The sequence below is a fragment of the Acanthaster planci genome, linkage group LG01 (assembly GCF_054643075.1).
Source record: "Acanthaster planci isolate LZ-2023a linkage group LG01, COTS_SCS, whole genome shotgun sequence".
In the NCBI taxonomy this organism is placed as follows: Eukaryota; Metazoa; Echinodermata; class Asteroidea; order Valvatida; family Acanthasteridae; genus Acanthaster; species Acanthaster planci.
The window spans coordinates 39,245,711-39,268,769 of record NC_141777.1 but is presented as its reverse complement, the minus strand read 5'-3'; the positions used below and the strand labels follow the sequence as shown (position 1 = coordinate 39,268,769).

At 39.5% G+C, this 23,059-nt stretch overlaps 2 protein-coding genes across 6 annotated transcripts in view; one reads left to right on the top strand and one right to left on the bottom strand.

Annotated features, from left to right (window-relative positions):
* Positions 1–11,326, bottom strand: part of LOC110980525 (E3 ubiquitin-protein ligase pellino homolog 1-like) — a 50,302-nt gene extending 38,976 nt beyond the window's left edge. The window contains 1 exon segment of the mRNA XM_022237290.2: positions 10,755–11,326. Coding sequence (XP_022092982.2) covers positions 10,755–10,765 — 11 coding nt within the window. The 5' untranslated portion in view covers positions 10,766–11,326.
* The window catches only part of LOC110980595 (uncharacterized), a 60,007-nt gene that overhangs the window by 7,965 nt on the left and 28,983 nt on the right, over positions 1–23,059 (top strand). For 2 of the 5 annotated variants that reach the window (XM_087144610.1, XM_087144609.1), the window contains exons 1-4: positions 11,607–11,762; positions 14,246–14,388; positions 17,936–18,040; positions 18,797–18,872. In XM_087144610.1, the coding sequence (XP_087000736.1) occupies positions 11,648–11,762; positions 14,246–14,388; positions 17,936–18,040; positions 18,797–18,872 (439 nt within the window). In that variant the 5' untranslated portion in view covers positions 11,607–11,647. The other 3 variants (XM_087144611.1, XM_087144619.1, XM_087144605.1) reach the window with 3 other exon arrangements.

Below are 23,059 nucleotides of genomic sequence, written 5' to 3'. Positions count from 1 at the left end.
TTTCAAAGAAATGGCTAGGATTTCATCACAAAGCCAATGAAAGTGCAGATTTATCTGTCGATAACATCAGAACAGTTTATGACTGTCTATAACATGAGAACAGTCTGTTTATAAACATTCAATTTTTGTGCTACAGTAAGCACCGTCGATATACCGATATCAATATTATTGATATAGGTACGATATCGATATCATCGATGTTAAGTATTTGGTAATATTGATACATTGAAAATACATGTATTGGATTTTGGAGGAACACTGAAAATATTGAAACTTCAAAAACATCAACATTGAAAAATATATCAAAAACATTGCTACTGAGGAACAAACTTTATTAAAAATACAAACTGCATCGTCACATTACCGTAATTTTCGATAAGCTACGGCTTATGTTGGTTCTAATGCTGAGTTAAAAATGTCCCTATAGCTTATACTCCAGGCGGCTTATACGGTGACATGATGACATCTGAAGAATAATTTCAGTCACCTATCTCAGTCTCGCACTCAATAATTCGCGTACACTTTGCCTCCTCCAAAACAGAGAATTATTAGCTAATCAAACGTATGGAGACCAGCACCCCATGCTGACGATACTGCTACCAGGTATGCACGGCAGCGTGTATCCCATCCCATGTACCGGTATGTAGGCAACGTACATGTACGCAATACGGATGCAATTCATGCCTGTTATACTAGAATACCAGTACCTTAAAAATTCAAATGAATGAAATTTGATATATAAATAATATTGATCCATTAAAAAAAAACAACGATATATACATGTACATGTATGTATCGGCCAAAATACGATATCAACGGTTCCTAGCCTCTAGTAAACTGTGGCAGATAGGGATGATGATGGAGAACATGAACATGAATACACAGTACCAGTACTTGTACAGTGTATTGGGGCAAATGGGGGGGGGGTTCAGGCCACAGAATTTTTTTTATAAATAATGTCTACATGTACATGTAATTTTTGCAGACAAGTGGAAACAATGACGAAACCTTTACAGGTACATGACTTACTGGTACACTGTACAGTGGTATGGAATGCACTTACTTGGACTTAAGATTTATTACATGTTACTCGCAAAAGAGACACGTCCATGGTGCTACCGCAAAACTACTTTCTATTATACCTCTTCACCATGCAAACCTTCAAGACTTACCTTTTATACTGGTCATAAGAAAAGAAAAGATATTAAAGGATTCAGAATGAACACTGTTGACAAATTTGGGTGGAGTGGAGCAATGCCATGGAATACAGTACACCGCATGAACTGGAAAAAAATCTACTGGTAAAATGATAATGGTTACAATCTGATACATGTCAATGCTTGGTGGGAGAGTTTCCTTAAATTTCATTCTTTTGTGTAAATGTACATGTATGTTGCTGTGGCAGAGTAATTCATGGTTTCCACAATGTTCTTGGTCTAAGGCTGCTGAAGCTTGCATAGCAAGGGGTCCATTCAAATCCCCAAGCTAAAATACACAAGGATTCTGTTTACTAAATCAGCTCAATACCCACCACAGACTCCCCAGCGAGATTCAGTTTTGAACAGCTGGTAATGACCCACCATCCAATATCATTTCTTTCCAGAATTTCCCCCAAGGGCAAGCTCAAAACTTGACAAAAGGAAGTACTGAATTGTTTGATTGTTGAGTGAAATTCGGCAGAAAATTGGTTTTGTACATGTACACTACTGCTTACACTGTACCACATGTGTACATGTACACTACTGCTTACACTGGACCACATGTGTACATGTACACTACTGCTTACACTGGACCACATATGTACATGTACATGTACTTTACATGTTTCTGCACTATGCTCTCACTACATACATGTACGGTACATGCATATGTACAAGTTCCCTTGCAGTTGAGTTGATTCTGTTTTTTGTACGAGAATTCCCAGTGTTGGTAGGCATTTCAGATGATTTCCAAATTATTTCATTACACAGTCAATTTATAGCAGATATGAAAGAGCATATCTTCAGGAGTTTAACAGTGAAAAAATAATTCAAAACGGCCAAGCGGTTCTCAAGATACATCCATTTGAATATCGCAAAAAACTGTCAAATTTTGACTCCCAGGTCAAAGGTCATCCTTTGTTTTTTTTATAAAGTGAATGGCACCAGGAAAAGCTCACTTAAACAAGGTTTTTCTTCTGTTACATTGGAAGGACACATTTTATTTCTGTCAAACTTGGCACTCTTACAAATTTGCACATCACTACTACAAATTTCCACATTTAAAATACAAATGTGTACCTGATTTGCATATTTAATTGATATAAATGTCAATAAAACGAGATGTTCTGACTCCTGGCAGCGGTAGACTTCGACTAAATTTCTGATGTGGTGGTTGCACGTATGCTGGTAAACATTACTGTTTGTGTTATCTTAAATAAAGCCATTTTCTAATTAATTAATCAATATATGCAATGCGTAAAATTGATCAATTTGCATAAATAATTATTCTTGTTTTTTAAAAGTACAGCACCAATTATTGGGATTTTTGAGGATAAATGCCACATGTACATGTACGGTATACTCCTAATGTATTTGACATACCCTGTACTCCTCAGTAACTACAGATGAAAGTTCAATTAAGTGAAAATGATTTGCACCAATTGCATTAATTACCTTTAATTTGAGAAAAAATTGGCAAGACAACCTTAAGGAATTTCGCAAATATTTGCAGTAAGTAAAGAGAGTTGCGGATTTTTACAGCCCTTTGGGTGCAATGCCAACTGTCACTTTCATACCGCAGAGCTTTGACTCCTATCACACCTGTGATTTTAGTTTTAGTATACTAACAAATTCAATGATTGTTCTGTTTGGATGTAGCTGTGCAGTTCAAGGACGAATCCATTCTTGACGTGGGTTTGCACTGGGAAGCTTGGTCCATCCTGAGCGAAGTGCCTCCGGTAGATACCAGTTTCCTTGGCATATGGCCCAATATCTAAAAAGTACACACAAAATAATAAGATCAAATATATAGCGTCTGCCATTAAACAAAAGTATAGATTATTTGTATGATTTATCATTAAAGGAAAAGAACAGGCAACAATTTAAAGGTTATTCTGTATTACAATGATACTGATCACTATTGTTCTAGGCATGTTTCAAAAGTAGTCCTAAAAGTAGGAAAGTGTCCATAAATAACATGAAGTAAGTTACTTAGAAAGTTGCATTCTGCTAAAATTCTGTTCAGAATTGCAAAATGATTGGGTAACTTTAAAGAGAAGATTTTTCGAGATAGGCCTAGCAAACATTATTTTGGAGTGACAAGTATCGACCGGAAAGTCCAAACAAAATCTTTAAGTTTACAAATTGGCTTTGCTTTCTTTGATTATATTTTTTCCTCATACTTTGATAAATAAACCCCATTGAACAATGTCAAAGACACGTTAACGCGGAGTTCACTTCATGACGTGAACACCTGAACAGTTTATCACGAAATAGAAACCACCACATGAGATGATTTTACGGAGCACATATTCGTACAATGATGTCATTTTTTAACTTAAAAAACCCATTACCAAAAGATTGGGACACTTTTCACTCTTTAAGAATGGTATTAATGATTAATTTTGATGAGCTTATGATAAAAGGACTCGAAATATACGACGGTGATGATTCACGTTTACGAATTTCTTGAACTAGTCGGGCACCCAGACTCCCATTATTATATGTGGGGGCGCCGTCGAGTGGTACGCAGTCTAGATTTAACGTGAACGATTTCTCCGCGCAAACTGCTCAAACGTGGTCCGGAACAAATACATTTCCGGACGCTGTTACTTGGCCAATATTCTTAAAAACTCGTAATCATCAACTAATATAAATATATTTTATACTCACGATGTCACAAAACATAAGATCGTAAACTTCAAGGAGAAACACGGCGTTGAAATGTTGGTTGTGACGTAGCTTCTCAACCACTGGGCCGATTTCGATGTGACAAACACACAATGAACATGAATCCTTCCTCTTTCGGAAAAGACCGGAGGGGTTCGGGTAGCTTTCAAAACACGCTCCGGATTAGCAACGAAAACCCGAATGTCGATCCGATCAAAACCGAACCACGTGCAACCACGCGTGCCGTGCGAGCTTGCACGATCGACGCTGTGACCACTGTGCGGCCAATGGTCACCCCGGGCGTGCTTCCGCGAGGAATTTATTCACTTTTCTCACGAAGTATTTGGTTTTTTGCGCTTATTTTTCGGGGATCAATAGTTGAGATATTTATTTCTGCCATCCTAAAATTTGAAGGTAAATGGATGTAGGGAACGTTAGATATGGGTGTTAAAACTTTGTCATGTTTTTGTTTTTGCATGGGTTTCATGTCACTTTCTGTGTGTGTGTGTGCCCGTGCGCACGTGCGGGCATCCGGTCAACGGGTTTGGTGACGTCACTGAATTGCCTAGTGTTGGGTCATCTTCTACAACCTACATTTGTACATGTATACATGTACATGTACGTGTACACTGTATGTATACCTTCATTTAAATTATACTCTACCGGTACGTGTATGGATCAAAGTGACTTGGGTACATTTTGTAAACAAGAACCAAAGACTTTACAAAGGCAACAACAATCTGTTACTGCAATAAAGTGCATACATGTAACAAGTAGATGTACATGTAACAAGTACATGTACATGTAACAAGTAGATGTACATGTAACAAGTAGATGTACATGTAACAAGTAGATGTACATGTAACAAGTAGATGTACATGTACATGTATAATGCTGTCCAGGTTTCCTGCTTTCCATGTACTGTACATGTACATGTACATTAAAGTGTACGTGTACAGTGTACATATATATGTACGTGTGCAGTACCGATACACATCTGCAGTACCCAGTACTGTAACCCAAAACATACATGTATCCACTTGGGGAAAAAACCACGCCATATATTCCCAACCTGGAGCCAAACAACCAGCAGTGGTTTTTTTTATCAACTCCTGACATCCTTCCTCTGGGAACTGATAAAAATCTAGAGGATCAAGTCAGCGACTGGTAGTACTTTGTAGTTTGGTATGTGCCAAGCCTGGTCTATGACCCCACAATAAGGTCACTCTCAAGGAATGCACTATCTTACCCTCCCTGCTGGGTAATCAAGAACACAAGGACATTCATCAAGAGGTGCTGGGACTCTCTTATAAGTTACAGCTTCTCATTCACAGAGAACTCTGCTGTACTTTACTGTACATGACCTATACAATACCAGGTACTGGTACAGTGAACAACCAAAGCATTGGTTTCTGTTCCTCATACATGTACCGGTACATGTACATGACCAGCACACATGTACTGTACATTAGTTTGTACACAAGTACATGGACCATTGGTGAACCTGGCCTACACACTTCATTATGTATATGTACATGTATATACATGTACGTGTATGTATGTACATGTATGTTGTGCACTGCCATCTTTTCTTCACACTAGTGTGGGTTCTTGACATTAATTATGCACAAGTTAGTTAGAGAAAGAACTGAGTTTTGCTTGCAAATTGAGAACCTTGCTTGGATGTCTCAGGGCAGCTCTATTTACTCAATCAATTATAGCACTAATGTAAACTTGACAAAGTCCCAGCATGCAACAAATTAGAACAGGTTTGAATTTGATGAGGTTTCCAGCATAGAGAGCCAGGCGTCCAAATGCATGTGCATACAAACTGTCTCACACGGATCTCAATCAGTTACCAGTCATCCATTATGGGTTCTGGTGTTAGTGAACCAACCACAGATTATTAATTGAGATCCAGATCCATAGGAAACAAACAGGCCCATTATGTTTCCAAAAACTTGCCTAACTTAACAGAGCAACAGCAGGACAAAAATATGCAAAATCACGAGTATATGTACGGTAGTTAATTCACTGACCTCTCATTCATTCAGGCCAGGATCAATGGCACACTTCAGTCAAGTAACTCCTAGCATTACAAATCAACCTGTAACACTGGATGTTGTAGGGAGCCGAGGGGAAGGGAAGGGAAGGGTGTTGTGAATGACAAGGACCATTAACGTCATGGTGTCCACTTGACCAAGGTTCAGCACCAAAGTATCAGCACAAAATCTTTTCAGTTTTTTATCTGCACAATACACCTACTGTCCTGTATACATACATAAGATATGCCCACTACAGTATCAACAGAACAAAGTAGAAGATGACACTTGGAAATGGTTGATCTTCATTTCTGTGCAAGTTACAACATGTTGGTGGTTACATAAATTTGCTCCTGTTTTTTATTTACCTCGATCCGGAATAACAAACAGTTTTTATCCTTCCTTTTGGTTCTATTCAATCTATAATTACCACAGGTGACAGGTACTGCGAACAGCTCAGCCAAATGTATCGTGTAAATCCCTTGTACATGCAATGCACTGTACAATGGAGCATGGAAATACAAATTCTACATCACACACAAGTAGATTCAATTATTTCATGAGAAAAATATTACAGTATCAAAGTACATGTACACTGTACAGTAACTACATGTACAGTATGTTCATAAATGCATGTAAATTCGATTAGGATTTAGAAGATTCTGGCACGTGAACCCGGTGCGTGAACATTAAACTTTGTTAAAGTAAAGTACAATGTATGGAGTTTTTACTGCTCGGATCCAAACGTACATGTACCGGTATGCATGTACATGTACACGTGTACGTACATGTACATGTGTACATTGTACACATGTGCATGTATACGTACAGGTGTACATGTACATGTACATTTACATGTATATAGAAGCAACATTTTAAGACAGCCAGCAATTACTTTACAAAAACTAAGGAAGATTTTAACCAAAATTATGTGTACACAAAAATTAATACCATAAGCATATGTTTAAATTGACAGGATCCCAATGTACATCACTGTGTGTATTCAAGACCCATTCAATTGATGTTGGAAAATGACAATGTAGTTTCCAGTGGTAAGAAGGGACAGAAATGCAATGTCTTCGTCTCTCTTCCTTTGCCCTATGTGTAACATACATATGCAGTAGAACAACGTGCTCCAGAGAAGTTAGTGCATTCATGTACATGTACATGTATGTATGTACACCGACTGGCCTCTTTTATGGCTTGTAGTGGCTGCCAGTAGTCTTTCAGTCCCTTACATTTAAACTTACATGGAGTTCATTTCATCAATAAGGTCACAGCCACAACACCTGGAAAGCCTGTCTTTTGTCTGAAAGGGAAATTTGCAGGGAATCACTGGAGCCAAACATGTCAGCATTTTGTAGTCCACAATGTAAACGCCCAGATCTGCTGCACTGTAAACAAAGTCTGACACAAAAGTGACAGTTTTCCGATTGTCAAAGAAATGGCCAAAAAAACCCTAGAAAATGTGTACAAATTGATGAAACTCTCTCATTTTTCTGAACTTCAACATTTGTCTTCCCGTTGTTCCATGCTTAGTCACTGGAAAACATGAATAATAGAATGACAATAATAAAGGAACATGCTTTGTAAATACATGTACATACTGTACATGTAGACCTACATACATGTACATGTACTACATGTACATGTATGTACTGGGTACATACCGTACATGTACATGTAGAACATTTTTACAGACCTGTATCGTTTTCACATCTTTTCTGACACTCTGCCAGTGCATGTGGTATTCTTTAAGATAATTTTATTATCTCATTATGTCGTACATTTCAGCATGACACAGGTTTGCTGTTAATTTCTGCTACATCCAACTGAAAGGAAAAATAATCGGCAACCCAAAAAGGGTATCCTAGAGTAAAAAGTATGTATGTAACTCAGTGCAATGTAATAATGTACAGGTACATCCACAACGCAAGCAACTAACGTCCACCTGTTAGCACCAACCATGCCAACTCTGGTAACACGAAGTGCAAGGTTCACTGACAGAATTCAAGTTAAGACATGTTTGGGTCTATCTAAATAAAAAATGCTGAAAAGATTAGTAATAGGTGTGCGATTAACCAATTATTCCCACCTTCTGTCACTGATAATGTAAATAAGTCAATAGGAGTATCTTTATGTTGCTACAGGCAATTCACACACTGCACAAGTACACGTACACAGTACACAGTTCACTTGTGTGTTGACTTGAAACAGACTTTTTGGATACAACTGGGAACAAACTGTCTCCCCAAATTCTGGCCAGCACTATGTGATTCTATGACTACATGTACAATTAATTTCATATAAGAAAGTATGCATGGATTTTCACTTCTTTTTTGAATGTGTGACCACCTACATGTACCAATCTCTCACATAATTTTACCAGGACAAATTCTTTGTGCATACTCTTACTAGTGCATACATGTGTACCAGTATTTGTACATCACCAAGAGTGATAAGCGTATAGCATGGTCTCCAGCTACTGTTACACCATCCTTTCTCTACCAGTATAGTTAAACTGGGAAGCCAGCTAAACCAAACACTCTAACAAAGGTTAGTGAGACTGGAATGATTCATCTTTTTTATTTACCCTCAAGAGACAGCCAACAGTAACATGAGGCAACAAGCAAACCAAAGGCAATATCTTGCCTCCATTAGTCTTGGACAAAGGACTACTGATGATATCTACAGGGTCAAGGCCTAAGGGTCATCTAAGACGAAGGCAGGTGCTGTCAATCAGACCCAGAGTCACGTTTATTAATAAGAGCTCAAGTCTGGTCACGCTCATTATCTTGGGGCACGTGCTAATGATGTGATCTGGCAGCGTTCCACCAATGGCTACGTTAATTAAAGCCTGCTTGGTTGATCTTAAGAGAACATGAAGCCCTTTGTGATTATCCACCTCCATTGTACCGATACATGCATAGGCCTATGATTGAATATGGCCAGTCTGATTAGTCACTCTTCAAAGTCACACCTTGCACACAATATCTGTCACACATCAAATGGCCGCTGATTACCATGCCCAACATGCCATATTACCATTATACATTGTACATGTAACTGACTTCATTTTTCTTAACTAAATTCTGTAGACTCTGGGGGAAAAAAATGAAGGCCGGGGGAGGGGTACAATTTTTTGTTTTTTCTGCAAAATAAAGGCTAAAGTTTTGGAATGAAAAGGATGTCACAAGTACCACATATCAGTGGAACTTTCTTTCCCTGTGAAACTGGTAGTAGTGGTACAAGCAATATGCAAGAAAAACAGAATGGAGGTACAGGCACTGTACATGTACACGTATGGCACAGTTTGACTTCATTTTACACACATATATGTACAGTGTACATGTACATGTATGACGTGAGTATATTGGTGTGAACTTGGTCATAGCTTTCTATTCAAAATGCTAATTGCTAAACTGCATGTAGGGTATGCGATCAGGAAAGTGTCGCCGGTACATGTCTACGTGTATGGCGGTTATAATTTTTTTTGTATAAAAATGCAGAAATTGTGACTCATTCGGGGGCACAAGTATACTAGTACATGTCGTTAAGGGAAAAGAGACCAACATGGCATCCAGGTACCGGTACACGTACGTCTAAAATGCATTTAATTAAATGAATTTAATTTTCATTTAACCCTACCATTCCTGAATCCTCCAATTTTAATATGATTTTGCACACACCTTAAGGAATGATTTAGACCAGAATGCTGGACAAAACAAGTGAAAAGTGCAAATGGAAGTTTTTTCACTGAGATGTGACCTATCGGTAACCCTGTCTGACCCACTTTAGTGGCTCTATCAAAGAATGATGAGCATGTAGCACTAGCACAGAAATGTGGCACAAACGCTGCAGAGAACCTTCAAAATATTAATTTCTCATCCCTACATGTACCTCTGTCACGTTTGCTGCCTGCATGGACTGAATGTTTTTTTATTAAAACAAAAGGAAAAAAATAATGTCTTTGAGGCCTGCCCAGCCTGCTCAGTCCATCAACACTACATGATCCATCCACTATCCAGTCCAACTGCATGCAACTTGGAAGACAAGTTTGCACAAGTTTACTGCAGTAGTGCATTGTTACTGGTTTGCACTACATGTACTTATACATCAGATCTTGAATGCGTTGTAGTACAGTACACACATATTAAAATCCTTGGCTTTCTTGATTCTTGATGGTATATGTTCATGGATGTATATTTAACATTATTTACTGAATGCAACCATTAGACAGGGATATTTACAGTACATGTACATTTACTTCACATTATATATTCACAACTTCTGCAACTGTGAGACGTGGGTACATTATGCTCAGTCATGGTAAAAAAAAGTAAACAGATCCAGGAAATCAAGGAAATCTCACGCCAAATTGTACATATGTAGACTATTAGAACATGTATATGTATCACTACTTGGACAGAATTCCTCACTATTTTCACTGCTAAACTTGACTTTTACTTAGGAAATTTTATAGACTTTATATTGTTATACATATATTTCTGGTAATGACACCAAGGATTCATCAAAAGCCCCAAAGGAATATTCTGGGTAAAACCCATGGAATCAGGTAGGGACTGAAAACCCAATCCACATGTGGACCGGGCCGGGATTTCAACCCGGGCCGCAGAGGTGGAAGGCGAGGAAAGAACCACTAAGCCAACCTGACTCCCGGATGATAGGCCTAGTCAGATAGTCCACTCACTGCAAGGGCAAAATTAGTGGCATTTATATGAGGAACTCTTTCCCCTAATAAAACATGCAACCACTATGACTGCAGTTTAAGGTTTGTCTTTCAGCATGTCCAGGAAGAACTTAAAGATGAGGAAATACTTACATCAAAGGCATGTTTAAACCAATTTGTTGTTAAGTTGAGACTACATGTATATCCTCCGAAGATGTAATCTTGTTCTCTAGTACATGAGCAGGAAAGGCCTTTTGTTCCCTTTTTCAACCGCGACAGCAACAATCATTTTGATTAATCAGTCATGAAAATAAAGATCTATTCAAGTCGGATACTGGTGACCACATCAAAGAGTAGGGTAACTGACATTTTGTAGGCCTAGTTCATGCTGTTGGTACATGTACATGTACTTGGTTGTGGTCAGCTTAAGTAGAGGGTCCGTGGCTAGCCACTCCGTTGTGCGGTGACGAAAGTAGTGTGTTCCGAGTTAGGCAACAGAAAATCTAATCCGATTTGTTGCGTTGTAAAAGGACCACCTCTGGAGAAAACAAAATCCGATTTCGCCAAGTCTGTGCACGATTCACTCATGGAGAGCTACTGTATCGCAACCCTTCTTCACACGGCGATTTCATTAACCACTTCTTCGAAACAGCAAACAGAACTGCAAAATTATTGACGTTAATGTTTTTCGTTGAATTCATTCATCGTTTTGTGAATCGTCTGTCGCTCTATCGCATGTAGTGAAGGCAAGCTAGGCACGTACAATGAGGCAGTGACTAGACTTGACCTATCATGATGAATGAATATTTATATTTATTCTTTTCCCGTAACATGTATTTTGTTTGGCATTCGAACAAATGAACTTGAAAATATATTCAATAATATTTTAGAATGTATCTGAGAAATTAGAGTATCATCAGATGAGTTTTTTCAGAAAAGATCTTTCAAAATCTCTAGAGACAGTTGACCTTGTGTTGAATATTTATGTCCACGGTAAACATTGGATATCTCGCGAGATCTTGAAGGGCAATGCCGACGTGTTCAAAATGGCGACCGCCATGGAGATTTTCATCGTCCTGTTTTTAGTATGTTGTAGTGTGTTTTTAACAAATTCAGAAATGACTCCGCGGTATAAATTATGTGCAGATGATCGATGCAGCAGTAAGTTATTCCTTTCTTGCGGGTTTTTTCCTTATTGGGTAATCTTACTTACAGAACTCTAATGGAGTATGTTGTTAACATTGTGCAGGCTAATGACATACTGCTTACTGGGATAGAAAGTTCTTACGTCTGGACGTGAACTCCGTGCATGGAGGAATAATGTTATAGGCCCCCTAGGCCTACTGTAAGAACTCAAACTCACTACTCCATCATACCTAGTGTGACTTCGAGCTAGCCCCACAAGTACTACGTACTATGTAGGGCTGTGGATGGCTCTCTTTTACAATCTGTCTCTTTTCTGTCGCCATCAAAATTCAAGGCATAAGGGGGCCTAACTTTAATTTAAATGCCTGAAATCCAAACTGCAGTTAGGCCTATGCAGGAATACCAGGATTGTCACAAACTTTGAATCCTAATACTTCCGAAATGACTTGACAAGTTTACTTACACCGGCATTTCCTCAGAGTTTGGACTTTCACATATGAGCATCCTAAAGCTTTCCAAAACTGTATAGGGCCCCACCAGTATTTTCCGATGAATGGCACCTTGAAAAACCCGGCCTGTGATAGGCTGACCATGGGCGGCACCATTTTGAAAAAACTAAAGCAGTGCTTCGTGCGTCAGATTTCAAGGCACCCGGCAGCCGCTCTGGTATACATGCAGGTTGTACCATACAAAACTGGTTCCCCATCACCTTGCGTGAGAGTTGAACAAGGAACCTGTGAAATTAAATTTGAATAACATTAACCACTTGCTGCTGGGTGGTTTGAAAAATGCAGTGCACATCATCGGGACTTTTTCAAGATTTTCAGTTTTCAAAATTCTTCAAAAAGATTGTGCGGTGTTATGTAACTTTCTTTTGTTCATGAACCTGGCACAGTGCACTGCTGTCTTTTCAATAGGGGCCAGATTAGCGTGCAGCGGTGCAGTGTGGCTCATTGCTGCGGTGGTGGAATGCTTTTGTCCCCGGTGGTAATCTGCTCACACTAAATGCCCCAAACCATGGTATACTGTTTCAAAACAAGGCAGGAATATCTCTACTATTGAGAGTGAAAAAATGTCGATAATGCCCAGCAGCCTGGTTTTTTGTTCCAAGTATGGTCTTTTGTTACAAGGCCCAGTTCCCATTGTCCGATTTCGGAGACCCCGGCCACGGGTATAAACACACGGTGCCCGAACCTTGAGTCCCCGGCGGCAAGTGGTTAATATGCATGTCACTGTACAATGCTCCACACACGTGCTGTGGGCTTTCTGTACACTAGCAAAGTGCACAGGCAACATATTACTAAGCAATACTATTACAATATGAATTATGCATCTACGGCACCTTTCGGGTGCCTTGACTTCTGATGTACATATTCAGCCTCACAGTCTTGAGAACCAGTCGCGAATATGAACGCTTTCAACGAACAAAAGTGTTAAACAAAACAGATAACACACAATGAACTTACAACTTTGATTATGGATGTTCCTCCATGGTTTGATACACTTAGAATAATTTGCTGAACAACTTGATTCATGATTTGTGACTCGTGACTCAGACTTGAGGCTTGAGACTCAGGACTGCGACTCGACATTGGTGGCTTGACTACAACACTGCCAGGTGGCATACAAGTACATGTAGGCTGACAGTATAACAATAGCAGCTCCAGATACACGACAGGATAATTGGTAAAAAGTGGTGGATTCACCTTTCCTTGGACCTTGTAAGGTGCATTGATTTAATCTTGGATCCCACTTGTATTTTGAGCATTGGTACTGTAGTTTGGAGGTGGTTTGGAAGGTGAAATCTGGTGATTTCTGTGGAACAGTATGTGCATTTTATTATTGGTATAAGCAATAATGCACATTCCCTCAGACTCTACTCCGGCCTGATCATGTCCACATGTTAACATGGTTAAAGGCAATGTGTAGAGTCCTTTGTGTAGTTACTTGGACTGTGAGACAATAGGTAAATTCAACATTTTCTTTGATTTTGTTTGTAAATTTAAAAGGAGCTATGTCTAGTAGATTTGCAGTCTTTACGTTTGGGCCTCAGCTACAAATATAAAAAACGTTAACATGCTTGTGTGTACATTGTGTTTATTTTGGAAAACGTGCAGGATCTGTTTTCCAATTTTCGTCCCTTGATGCCCAGCGTGCTTCACATGTCAAATTCTGGGTTGAATCCTGTATACCTCTCTTCCTGCAAGGAAAAGTAGTTCTTTTATTTTTATACTGTATATGAACCTTTCTTATAGTATCCAGGAAAATAATTTCTGAACCAAATTTCTTTTTTACATATGCAAGTTTACTTTTTCCATCTTTCATGAAGGACTCTCAATACATGAATTCTGGAGCTCTGAGAGAGCGATCTGATGAGAGATGGGTGCAGGTTCTTTGCTACTAAAATCCTGCAGGAAGATTGCTGGCTGATGATTGTTTCTCAAAGAAAATAACATTGAAGTTGAAAAACTTTCTTATACTAATGTGTGTCTTTGCAGCTCCAATATCAAAAGTCCAAGCAGTAAATGATTTTGACCACCAGAATCCGGCATTCATATCCTTCAAGAAAGGCAGTCAGATTACCATTTATGGCAAAGAAGACACACAAGAAGCAGGAGGACTTTGGTATGGAGGGGTTCAAGTAAGTGTTATGGAAGATTTGAAATATAGATTTTTTAGTCAACAAAGCAACATTCCACAGAAAGGAGAGCTACAAGAAATCAAGATCTACATGTACATGTATAGTTCATTGCTCAATCCTTAAAGCATTCTCAATTCTCCAAAATTGTCTGAATGACTTTTTTGGGATTTAGGCTATATACCAAAAATATACTTGGGTGTATCATTCCAAAGGTTGCACTTTATCAAGGTCTTGGGCTGGACGTTTCTGTTGCTTGTGCTTTTCCATGCTGGAATTTATTGGTAGATTGAACTGGACAATCATCCATACTCCTCCAGGATATCAAAGGATTGAGGCAATGATCCTCTCTAAGGAACATTATAAGTTGGAGATTTTGAATGGGATAAGGGTAGAAGCTTATTTTCGTCATATTTAACTGAATCCCCAAGAGGTGAATGTTGTTTGTATCTCATTGGGACAAGTTGCCTGTCTGATAGCTCGGGGCAATCAGATTTTCGTTCGGGTAATTAAAATTCTGACTAGCTGTGCCCGTTTGGGCAAGTCCAGAAAAGTTGATGTCTTTCCTGTCTTCACAAAGCATCTTTCAATAACCTTTTCTGACGTTAAAATGCTTACATGCACATGTATTTTATATATATTTTCCTACCTACATTTGCAATGTTTGAAAAGAAACTTCCATTGTTTTCACGAATTCCCATTCACGTTTCGCTGTCGCAGTGTTGAAAGCACGTACGCAAAGCTCAGTGCATTAAACGAAGCTGCACTGGTTCCTGCCACACCACACCCATGCAAAAGAATGCATAATGGAAATATAGCAACCAGAATCAGTCTATACATGTATTGTACATTCCGGTCAATTGCTCTACATCGGCCTTACCCGCATGCAACCCTAAAGCTGCAGGTAGAAAAAAAATCAATGTTTCAAGAGATTTTTTTGCAAGTTAATTCACATGACTTGGTCTCTTATTTATGTATGTATTTTCTGTGTTCGTGAGTTTAATTTGAGGTTGTTATGCTCATACTTGAAGTGAGCGGGTTTCAACAAATTTCCTTTTTTCAAATTTCCAAAAGGTCTGTCTGGATGATCATGCACACTTACCACGCGATACATGGACATTATTGGCTAGTTTGCCATTGTGAATTGTTGACTGTAGCAATTTTTACATAGATCAAGACAGGTGTTTTTGAGAAAATTTTAGAAGCTGTCGTCCCTTTTCATACCATTCAATCAGCACAAAATTTGACCGAAAAACACAAAAAATTTGAGACCTACTGACCCTATTTTTGAAAGGCATGTAATTGGAAGTGCAGTTATTTTTTTGCCTAATAAAAGACTGCGTGCATGCAGTAGGCCTATGGGATGCCTAAGTTAAATAACCATAATGTGCATGTAGAATCCAAGAAATCTTTGGTAAATGTTGATCCAGTTTGGGCTAGCAAATTTATGGCATGGCCTGCCCGATCGGGCAAACTAAAAAAAATTCGTCGCCTGGTTATGTGGTATAATCCAGCATAAATGACACAGAAGCAGACCTGCCAGCTAGTACGATTTAGCCATATTTCCCACAGGAAATTCTTGAAAATACGATCGTACTTTTGTTGGTACTAATGTTGGTTTTTAGAATTTTGACACACCTGAAAAAAATTGTAGTTCAACCGTTGTGAGGGTACATGTACATTTTGCTAGAAAAAAGCTGTGAATCTACATGTACATGTATGCGTTTGCACATGTACAAATACAATGTACAGTATGTACAGGGTGTACACATGTGTACAAACTTCATGTGTAAACAGCATCCGGCAACCACCCAATCATTATGTTGTGATTGGCTGCCCGTGAAATACCTTCATGTGCGCATTATTGGGACTCTTTAAAGCCGCTTGTGCGTCAGTGGAAGTAGTGGCAAACAATCTCCTGTATTTTATGTACATGTAGCACGCATTTCATGGTCATCGTAAATATGCGGCTTGAAATAAAGTTAGTATATTTTCCACTTTCGCTAATACGAGATTTCAAACAGTTGTTGGACATAGATTCATCAACGTGTCAGTACAACACCAGTGTATGAATTGTTTGATTTGGATGGAATCTTTGACAAGACCGATCCTCAAGTTAAAAATCTGTGGAAATAAACAAGGATGGAGACATTTTACAGCCGGCCAGCTATTAAGCGACAAAACCCACACCGGGAAATTCGAAAAGCCCAGACATGCGATGTGCATTTCAAGATTTCAAATTTTGAAAACATGGATAAATCAGGTGTGGATAGGGCCATTTCACTCTTCAACCTCAATAATAGATTTCTTGTGTGATTCTTTTATGTATGAAGTGTTAATGCAATCCAGTTCAAGTTACTCGATCGGACTAGACCCAAACCAGACAAGTGGCAAAACAATGACCTGGAGGAATATGCTGATTTTTTGCAAAATACGATTTGTTAATGAAAAATACAACTTTTGAATTTTCAGAATACAGATTTGTTATCCAAGAGGTTGGCTGGTCTGCAGAAGTCAACCTTGATGACTGTTTAGTTTATTATATTTTCACGTCAAGGGTATTTTTAGCTTCAAGTTGATGAAACCCCATGTAGCTGACTACTGTGACTTCCATAAAGCATTTTAAATGCTTCCACGCTGAAAACACTGAAAATATCTGGTTTAAAATGGTTGTACTTCAAGTATGATGGTGAGATAGCCGTAATTGGAAAGTTCGGTCACTTTTGTCTTTAACCCTAACCCCCTTAGGCTCCTACACTGGAAAACATACTGAACCAACAAACTCCAACAGGTTCATGTACCGGTACTTGTCTATGTACTTGTACATGCAGGTCACTGTACCAAACCTGATCAAATCCAACAGAAAGAGCCTGTTGAAGTTTGAGTAATATGGTATGCATGGGTCTATGCAGTATAGGATGACTTGCACTGAATAGTACCAAACCTGACAAAATCAAGCATAGTTCAACACTTGGTAGAGCAAGCCAGACACTGCACACAATGACCCCTGTGTGTCTCAACTTACACAAAGTCCAACACCATCACCGTGGGCCTTTGATATCAAGTCCAACAAACTTCAACAAGATGTTAAACGGGTACGGTACCAAACCTACCAAAACGTACTCAAACCTCCTGTTGAAGTTTGATGGATACTAGGCAGTTACGGTAGAGTTAATTCATCAGAAAAACTAGACTGTGGAAACAGATTAATAGAAACCAATCATAAAATACTGATAGATGAAGACTTTTGTTGGAAGAAATTTGCAATTTTAGTGATGGTCAAAGTTAGACGAAGATCAAAATTTTGTTTGAACACAATCTTCACTCTGAGATAAAAATAAAAGGATTTGCAGTATTTAAGAATACACGTAATTCTGCTTGTGGTTTTTGTGAAAGAGTCAACTTTGATTCCCCCCCATTAAGCACATTTTGACTGGTATCTTGAAATCTAAGTTTTTGACTTTCAACTAATTGTGCTTAATCACACCATCTACATGTACATGTGTATCAATTACAGTGTCAATAGTAAAGTACCATTTCATTTTAACAGGAGCCCAATGAGCCAGAAAAGCGAGGTTTCTTCAGCCAGGATGTCGTTAAAGAACATGTGGTTTTCAACAACAATCCAACGTTCAAAGTTCAGATCCACATTGAGGTAATGTGTTCATAACAAATTACAGCTGTTACAATGTACTGGTACCCCAGTAAACGCTTAGTGTGTACAACTGAACCGTTTGGGCCAAATTTGTGACTTTTTATGTACTAGTATGTTACATGTATGTACATGCATGTACTGGGGGGGTAGGTCACTACAAAGAGTCCGTTCGATGCATAACAACCACTGCTTGAGAATGAGAGATAAACTCCATATTCATTTCAGTTTTAGTGGGTGTGCATTCACATGCCATGTGCACCCTTTCCCTGTGTTGGAGTCCTTTTAATACAAAGTGGATGTATTCAATGTGAAATTGTGAAAGAATTTGATCACCGCATTAGTTAAGAACTCTGAGGTATTTGTTATAATTGACATTCCTCTTGTCATATTCCTATTCTAAAACTCCTGTTATTTTCTCTAATACGGTACGTGTACCGGGTACCTCTGAGTTTTGGTTTGTATGAAACTTTGAGATATCAGGGTTTTAGACTGTCAAAGAAAATGTATGCAAAATTTCAAAAGAAACACAAGATTTCATCAAGTTACCAGCTATGAGAATTACTGTTTTCATCAAGTTACCAGCTATGAGAGTCAGTGTTTTCATCAAGTTACCAGCTATGAGAATTACTGTTTTCATCAAGTTACCAGCTATGAGAGTCAGTGTTTTCATCAAGTTACCAGCTATGAGAATTACTGTTTTCATCAAGTTACCAGCTATGAGAGTCAGTGTTTTTGTGGTTTCATTTTCTTCCATAGGAGTCACAAGATGGTACATCCAAGGTCGGCAGTCAAGAGTCACTCCATAATCCTGAACCCAAACCACAGAATTTAGGTATGTCACAGACATTACCCTTATATGTGGCTGAAGGCCCGCAAACAGAACCTGTCAAAGATACTGTTTTAGACCCAGTAACAAAGCATCACTCATTCAAACACAGAGATGACACAGAACCACTTACCAGCCCTCACGTGAAACCAGTAACAGACACAATCGGATCTGCAGAGGCACACCACAGGCCACTCAGTGATTCAGAAACTAACAATGATACCAATATGGACCAGAAGCAAAACACACAATCCAGAAAGCACACTAACACACAAACACAGAACCAACTCAAGACCAACGCAGGCACACATACCGATACACATCATATACTAGATGGTGAACCAGAGGCACAGAAAGATGGTGATCACAAAACAGTAACAAACCAAAACAAACACAGTGACATACATACAGAGGAAGACGATGGAGCTCAGTCAAATACACACCCTCATATCAAAACAGTAACAGATATCAAGCACGGAGCAACTCATCACCAACATAGCAAACATGCAAACCTAGGTGTTGATCCACGTGGACACGTCATAACAGGTGCTGACGTACAACCTGACACACAACCCCATGCAGATCTTCATGTGCAAGTACTAGCAGATGCCAGCCAACAACCAGAGACACACTCCAGAGAAACTGGGGTGAAATCCCACTTAGAACATGGAACTACAACACAGGCCAGCAAACGTGCAGATACCTACCATGGCATAGAGCACGGGGCAAAGCCACAAATCAATGCAAACATACAAGCACTAAGAGATGCTGAGGGACAACGTGACACACATCACAGAGAAGATGATGAAATAAAACAGCAGACAGACCAGGTGATAAAAGACATGAACAGGCCAGACACACATCACAAGATAGACACCGGGAAAACAACACACATGGACTTCCAAGCAAAATCAATGCCAGTCACTGATCAAGACCCAGATACACACAACATGCCAAACGTCAAACATGCAAGTCTCCATGCAGAAACAGTGACGAACACTGCCAGCCACTCAGACACATATGCCATAAAAGACAGTGGTGCAAAACCACGTGTTGACCAAGTTGCAGAGCCTATCACAGACACAAACAGACACACAGACACATACACTGAGGTTGATGGTGGTGCAAAACCACACACAGAGTCTCAGGTAAAACAAAAGTCAGATATGGTTGGTGAAATAAAACCACCCAGCACAGAAGCCACTTTACAAAGTGACCGCAGCCATTCAGGGAAGGATGGCACCCGAATGCAATCAAGTCTGGATCCAGAAGACACCCATGACATTAGTGACTTGTCAGAGCCAAATATTTACGCTGAAATGAACTCACAGACTCATTCAGACCCTTCTTATAAAACTGATGCTAGTGATAGGTTTGCCCAACTAGAAACGACCAGACACTCAAGCCGCCAAGGGGTACATGTAGCTGTGAATGCAAGCACCAGCAATCTGGACTCCTCTGAACCCCCTGGTACAGTAACAGCCAGTAACATATTAGATAAAGCACCATCTCCAAATATGGTAGCATCTGTAGGTGCATCTGTTCCTAAGCCAAAAGATCATTTAGAGGACTTTACAATTCGTGAAACTCCAACTGTGAGGATAATACAGGACAGCAAATCGGAAGGAACTGATAAAGTTGGTGAACATTCCAAACAAGCCTCTCCACAGGACCTAGATGTAAAAGTAGAGGATACCGAGGAAAAAAGCACTGTCGAAGTTGAAATTAAACCAGAAACAACAACTGTTAGCGGAATTCTAGATGACAGAGCATCAGAGTTGGACAAAAGGGTCCAGCATTTAGAAATAAAGCCGTCTAGTAGTTCTGAACGAGAAGGGAGTGGGATAGTGGACGAGCCAGTTTCTACAGGAGAGCCCCCAGCCAAAGCTCTAGAGGCAAAGCAACTCTCAAAAGATGCTATCAAACCTGGAATACAAGCAGAGACAAGTAAAGTGCAAGATTCAACAGCCCCAAAATCAGGTGAATTGGTCCCTGATGCTTGGCCTGACAAAGCTGCCACTGACAAGAATTTGACCCCAAACCAGCAAACCTCGAAAATAAAACCTACACCAGAATTCCCTTCAGCAGATTCAAAGCTGGATACAGAATATCGTACAACTCCTGAAACTCCAAGTGAGAATGATGTTCCAGGTGATGAATTGAACCCTGGTAAAGCAGGTGGAATTTTTGAACAAATTCACCAAGACAAGCCCAAGACAGCACCTTTTATCCATGATTTACCCAAGGACAAACAGGTCTTGCAGTCTGATGGTATTGAAGAATCCTCAGTAACAAGTGAGGACCCTAATGCTGACCCAACCAAGCCTAAACTGCAAACAGTAGAGAGTTTACCTGATGACAAATTGTCTGAATCTGGTAAACCTGAGGAGTTCCCCAAGCAACTTCAATTAAATGCTGTTAGCAGCGATAGCAAAACTGATACTAACATTCCATTGGATATTCTCCCGAAAAGAAAATCTCAGGAAGATGATGATGCTGATCTCTCAGATGAGATGAAAGCACTCCTCGCACACAAGATTGTTCCCAAGACTAAACGGCCACGTGTGATCCACCACATCGTGGATGAAGAGGAGGATTTCCTAGGGGGAGTTTTAAGGGCCAGAGAACATCAAATTGAACACTTAGAAGACACCACAGAAGAAAAAAAATGTGACGACAAATCCAAAAAGCACGCAGAAGTCATGCATCGTAAGGGAGACAAGACAGATCAGGAAGGCAGTGACTTAGATAGAGCGGAGAAGGTTCAACCTCTCGGAGAATTGAACTACAGCCCACGGAAGATAGAGCTTGATTCCATGGTGATGGAGCGGAAGCGCATCACAGATTCCATCCCAGAAGAAGAAAAGGAAAGGGTCCTTCAAAGGAAGAGACGAGAAAGGCGTATTGCCATTGAGTTAGAAGACAGGGAACATGATGACCAGATGAGAGGTGATCATGGAGAAATTGACGAAGATGAAGGGGAAGGTCTGGAAGGTGAGACCAAGGAGAGAGAGAGAACAGAGTCCAGCAGACAAGAGTACGGGACATCAGTGCTTTCCATTTATAAGAGTCCTGGTAAAAGTGAAGATGACAATGATGTCATCGAGGAGATGGAAGATGATGTTCCTGGAACTGATTCTGAAGATGAAAGCCAATCAAATAAAAAGCTGCCTTCTCATCCTGCCAGTCTACCAAGGTCAAATACGGATCACTGGAGCCAAGGGTTTGATTTAGAGGACTTTTCCCAGGAAGAACTGTTTGGAGTGGCTGGTAGGACTTCCACAAAGTCCCAGCTGAAAGAGATTGTTTCAGAAAAGGTGCAAAGTTCCAGTGGTGCCAGTGATCAAGGTATTGTAGACATCTTGATGGGGCCTTGCATGTCTTTAGGAATGGCATCGTCATCTTGCAATAATGCATCATTAACCCAACTTTCTTAGCCCTTGAATCTACCATCGGCAATAGTCAAAGTCCTGTTCCTTCATTTCAACATGAAATAGTGGAACTTTCTTGTCATACATCTATCACACAATCAATTTAAAAACTGACATTTGACTTCAATGCTTAATCATCTTTTTAATTGTGGTGTTTAATAATTAATGGCAGCAGTATTCCAGCCAAACAATACATGAACTTTTCCCCTTTTAAAATATCTGGCATTAACTCGTCAATCTGTTCTATATCAATTTTAAAAGATACAGGGAATTGTTCAGTACTCATAATTTGATTTTGTACAGAAGAGGAGGTTTTTATGATTTCAGCATCTGTTCACAAACTGTTGAGTCACAGGTTGTTAAAAAGTTCTTGTCATCTTGGGGTTCGAAGCACTCAGCGGTATGATCCATCAGGACCATCAGATCATTATTACTATGAATGGGTTTTCCACCCTCATCCTTTCTACTTGATCCTTATGTACAATTTCAATTCTGGGGTCTTTTTCACATTTGTGTCTTGTTTGGCGGGAATGACTCATCATGATGCCACTGAGTTTCACTTGAAAGAAAACTTTTTACAAAATACCGTAGTTAGATGAGAAAAGTTTTGGTATTTTAAGATGATGCAGGATTGTGTTAGTCCTTCCATGGTACATGAAGTGTAATTCTCCTACCAGAATTAGAAGCCATTACTATGGTGACACAATGCTCGTTGAGGGGTGGTGACACAATGCTCGTTGAGGGGTGGTGACACAATGCTCG